General features: G+C 36.5%; 1 protein-coding gene across 1 annotated transcript in view; it reads left to right on the top strand.

The window, feature by feature from the left end:
• Positions 1 to 5,715, top strand: part of LOC106879930 (ubiquitin carboxyl-terminal hydrolase 19) — a 163,422-nt gene that overhangs the window by 19,281 nt on the left and 138,426 nt on the right. Inside the window, exons 5-6 of the mRNA XM_052977848.1 lie at positions 422 to 489; positions 3,330 to 3,430. Coding sequence (XP_052833808.1) covers positions 422 to 489; positions 3,330 to 3,430 — 169 coding nt within the window. The remainder of the gene's footprint in view (positions 1 to 421; positions 490 to 3,329; positions 3,431 to 5,715) is intronic.

The following is a 5,715-nucleotide window of genomic DNA, read 5'->3' on the forward strand; positions in this document are numbered from 1 at the left end:
ATATACACACACACACACACACACACACTTTTATCTATTTTTCTTTTACTGGTTTTGGTTATTAGACTGTGGCACTGCCATGAACATTTTTTAGTCTCAAAGCCTGGTACTTATTGTATCAGTATCTTTTTGCTGAACTGCTAAGTTACGGGCATATAAACAAACCAACACCAGTTGTCAAGCAGTGGTGGTGGACATGGACAGGCTTCTTTCCATCCACCAAATCCACTCGCTAGGCTTTGATCATCTGGAGGCTATAATAGTAAATATTTACCCTAGGTGCCATGCAGTGGTACTGAACTTGGAGCCATGTGGTTGGGAAGCCAACTTATTAGCCTATTATTAATCATATAATTGTATTTTAATTGTCACTTCTTTTTGTGTACCTCTAATTGTTGTATTATTTTTGTTGTTGTTTCAGGCACTGAAATGTATCCCTTAGAGTCCTGTTACCAGTTGCAGCACACAAAACATGACTGGATAGAAAAGGTGAAGAGCTTGTATTATACTTGAGTTCTGTCCTTATCGTCATCACTCTCACTATCTTCACAATTGTAGCTTTCAGCATTTACATCATCACTAGCACCATCATCATCACTATCATCATGTTCATCGTAATTGCTGTTATTATTATTCCAGGTTCCTTAGGCAGCGAGCTAGCAGAATTATTAACATGCCGGACAAAATGCATCATGGCATTTCTTTAGTCTTTGGAAGTCCGAGTTCAAATTCCACTGAGGTTGACTTTGCTTATCATCCTTCCAGTGTCGATAAAATAAGTACCTGTTTGACACTGAGGTCAGCGTAATCGACTTGCATCTCCCCCAAACTTACTGGCCTTATGCCAAAATTTGAAGCCATTATTATTTATTAATATAAGGCTGTGAGCTGGCATAACTGTTATCACACAAGGCAAAATGCTTTGTGGCATTTCATCCATCTTTATATTCTGAGTTCAAATTCTGTTGAGATCTTCTTTGCCTTTCATCCTTTCGAGGTCAATAAAATAAGTACCAGTCAAGCACTGGAGGTTGATGTAATTGACTTACACCTTTCCCCCAAAAGTGCTGGCCTTGTGCCAAAATTTGAAATCATTATTAAAAGATAGCAAATGGTGGTGAGCCGGCAGAATTGTTAGTATGCTAGGCAAAATGCTTAGCAGCATTTCATTTGTTTTTATGTTCCGAGTTCAGATTCTGCCGAGGTCAACTTTGCTTTTTATTCTTTCAGGGTTGATAAAATAAATACTAGTTGATTACCTGGTTCAATATATTTGACTTAACCCCTCCTCTGAACTTGCTGGTTTTGTGCCAAAATTTGAAATCATCATTATTCTCAGTTTCACCATCATCATTACCGTTTTCATGGCAATTGTCATTATTATCCACATCATTTTCCCTTTTACTGCGGAAATCAGATATATCAACTCCACATTTTCATTTACCCTTAACTTCAGAAAGCAGTTATACCAATCTGTCTTAATTTGAAGAATGTCATATTTGGAACAATTTTGTTGAGATATGTCAAGTTTATTGAGGCAATATGACTTAGATTTTTTGGTAGATATTTAACATCATTTCTAGAATAACCATGAAATTGAATTTCACAGTTTAAAGGCTAAAAACTTCCCATCAAAATTTCATCTTAATTTAAGTTCCACACACTAACTCACTTAATAAACCACAAAGATATTTTATGGAAGCATGTCATGTTTGGAGCTATTTTCTGTTGAGATATTTCAAGTTCATTGATGCAACACAACTTGCAGAAAATACCAATTCTATTTTTCTGGGCATATATTTAACATCATGACTGGAATAACCATGAAATTTAATTTCACCATAAGGCAGTAATTTCTAAAGTGAGGGAGATTTAGCTGCTATTTCTAACTACATTGTTTAATGCAATTAATCTTTTATTACAGAATCAGATATATTCACTTCAAATTTCATTTACCCTTGACTGTAGAAAGCAGTTTTATCTATCAATCTATCTTTTGTTGAAGAATGTCATGTTCGGAACTATTTTCTAAAGAGAAATGTCAAGTTTATTGAGGTCATGTGATTTAGAGAAAATAGCAGAAGTACTTTTTGGTAGATGTTTAACATCATTGCTGCAATAACCATGAAAGAGTTAAGGCAGCAAGCTAGCACTGTTGTTAGTGCAATGAGCAAAATGCTCAGCAGCATTTCTTCAGGCTCTTAAACATTCTGAGTTCAAATTCCACCAAGGTTGACTTTACCTTTCATCCACTTTGGGTCAATGAAATAAGTACCAGCTGAGCACTGGGTTTGATGTAATCAACTCACTCCCCTCACTGCTGACTTGTGTTGAAATTTGAAACTATTATTATCCATGCTATTATAATTAGTTGGCCTGAGGCGGTGAGCTGGCAGAATCGTTAACACACTGGGCGAAATACTTAGTGGCATTTTGTCCATCTTTACGTTCTGATTTCAAATTCTGGCAAGGTCGACTTTGCCTTTCATCCTTTCAGGGTTGATAAAATAAGTACCAGTTGAATACTAATGTCAATGTAATCAACTTAGCCCTAAAATTGCTGGCCTTGTGCTAAAATTTGAAACATTTAGTGGAATTTGAACTCAGAATGTAAAGACGGGTAAACTGCCATGCAAGATGCTTAGTGATATTTCATCTGTCTTTACAGTCTGAGTGAAAATCTCTTGAAATCAACTTTGCCTTTCATCCTTTTGGGTTGATAAAATCAGTACCATTCAAGTCCTGGGGTTCATGTAATTAACTTCTCCTTTCCCTCAAAAACTGGTGACCCTGTGCCAAAAATCTGAAACTATTGATATTCATATCAATTTGAAAGTTTGACACAGGGCCTGCAATTTCAGAGGAGGATTAAGTTGATTATATCGACCCCTGTACTCAACTGGTACTTATTTTATTGACCCCAAATGAATGAATAACAAAGTTGACCTTGACAGAGTTTGAACTCAGAATGTAAGGATGGATGAAATACCCCTAAGCATTTCACCCAGCGCGCTAACAATTCAGCCAGTTCACTTCCTTACTATCACTATCGTTGTCATAGCAACTATTACCATTATCACCATCTTCACAATCCATTGTTAGAAATCACATCCTTACTATCATCGCTATCATCTCCACCATCACCAACACCACTATCATTATTGCCATCATCATCATTACCAACACTCCTACCAACATCATCACTACCATCAGCTACCACACCACGACCATTGTCACTGCTGCCACTACAACCATCACCATACTTGAATGCTACAACATCCCCACAACCAACACCACCCTCTTCTAACTCAACCCCACCTCTATTTCAGAATGAGACATTTATAATCCACATCTATGTACGCAAGACCATCGTAGATGGTGTGAAGGTTTTCTTCAACCAGCGACTTGTTACTGTCCGCTTCCAGACTAGGTAATTATATTGTATCCCTTCTCACTTTATTCAACCCTTTAGCATTTAACCCAGCCATATCTGGCTCATATATTCTCTCTCTTTTATGTTAAAAATAACCAATCACATCATTGAAATCACAAAACTGTAACATATTGCATGATGAATTCAAAACAATATGAATAAGCATTACATTTGACAGAGCAATCTGAATGCTAAAGGGTTAAATCTATTAATTTATTCACTTTTAAAACCTCGCAACTCACATTATATTTTTGTATTTTTGCAATATTACAAGTACTTTCACATTTTATAGCGATCTTCATGAAAGTACTTGTAATATGTAATATTAAGGCTGCAAGCTGGCAGGATCATTAGCATGTTGGACAAAATGCTAAGCAACATTTTGTCATCTTTACATTCTGAGTTCAAATTTTATCAAAGTTGATTTTGCCTTTCATCGGTGCTGATTTTGCTTTTACCAGTGCTGGTACCACATAAAAGGCACTTGTGCTGGGGCCACGTAATAAGCATGAGGTACACTGTGGAGTGATTGGTATTAGGAAGGGCATCCAGCCATAGAAACCATGCCAAATCAGACAAAGGAGACTGGTGCAGCCCCTGGCCTTAATCAGCTCTGGTCAAACTGTCCAACCCATGCCAGCGTGGAAAATGGAGCTTAAATGATGATGGTGGTGATGAGGATGATAATAATGATACTTTCCGGGTCAATAAAAGAAGTACATGTTACACACTGGGATTAATTTAAAAGACATACTCCCTTCCACAAAATTGCTGGCATTGTACCAAATTTTCAAACCAATATGTAGTATTCTATAATTATAAAAATGCAAAAATAAAATGTGAAAATTTGATTATGCTGGAATCTGATTGATTTATGTATTTGCTTGTACACAATTCTGTGAACAAATATATATATATATATATATACCACCTGTCCTCGTCTGTTGTTATTATTTGTATATTCTCCCATATATATATATATATATATATATATACAGGGTTGGCCAAAAGTCACCTGACAGTAAATCAAAACCATTTAATTCTAAGATTTATTTATGTTTAACAACTGAATGAATTTCATAAAAGCATCTAAATATGAACAACATGGCATGATCAACCTGGGTGCCATTTGCATGGCACTGTCAATGACCACGACTACAATGCATGGGTGCCGTTTACATGGCACCGGCAATGACCATTACTCTGATGCATGGGTGTCATTTACATAGCACTGGTCCAACCCATGCTAGCATGGAAAGCGGACGTTAAACGATGATGATGATGGCAGCAACCATGGCTACGATTCACAGGTGCCATGTAAATGGCACCTGTGACAACTATGACTACGATGCACAGGTGCTATTTACGTGACACCAGCATGGCCACAACTACAATTTCACTTGGTCAAGCACTTCTGCATGTTACAGAACTCCAAAGTTGTATGTAGATATTACATTTGTGTGAGGTTTGGATAAGAGTTGAAAGATACTGGGAAATAGTTCTTGCAGAGTAATTATGTATGTAAACAGGAGATGGAAAAAAATTTTTGGTTGTTATTTATTCCCCATGACACATGTTTCATTTGCTAATAGGAGTTACAAAATTGTACATTTAGAAGAAACATATAAAATATCTCCTAATAGAAATTCTTCAGAGAATCAAATGACAATTTTATTTGTATTACTTGATACTCTGTCTGAAGAATTTCTAATAGGAGAAATCTTACATGTTTTTTACTACATGTATAATTTTATAATTCCTATTAGCAAATGAAACATGTGTAATGGTGAATAAATAATACCAAAATTTGTTTCCAATCACCTGCTTTGAAATATATATATATATATATATATATATATATATATAGTGGGGCCTCAGGTCAGTGAGTAGGTGGTGGTGTGCAATAATGCCATCAAGAAGAAGGCCATAAAACAGTGTGCACTCTCTCCTGATAACCCCATAGCCTACTGGTGTCCAGTATGTGGAGCTTTCAACTGAGACTGCTGTGTCTGCAATTTGTTTGCAAATAAAATATATTATTTAAATCCATGTGGTGAAGAAGCAAACTTCTTAAATGTTCAGCCTTGGCTGCATCTATTCCAAAACCAATATACATCTAGTAATGTTTGTCTGTTGCTGTTGATAATAACCAAGGACATTACATGGGAAAAGATGGGTCACAGTGCGTCTGGCTGTGGCCGATCAGTCCAATGCATTCTTGGAAAGTTTTGCTGCAGGTTGGGCATTGGTGGTCTGTTGGAAACGAGAGCAAGGAGTTGGCT

Source organism: Octopus bimaculoides, chromosome 29, assembly GCF_001194135.2.
Source record: "Octopus bimaculoides isolate UCB-OBI-ISO-001 chromosome 29, ASM119413v2, whole genome shotgun sequence".
Taxonomy (NCBI): Eukaryota; Metazoa; Mollusca; class Cephalopoda; order Octopoda; family Octopodidae; genus Octopus; species Octopus bimaculoides.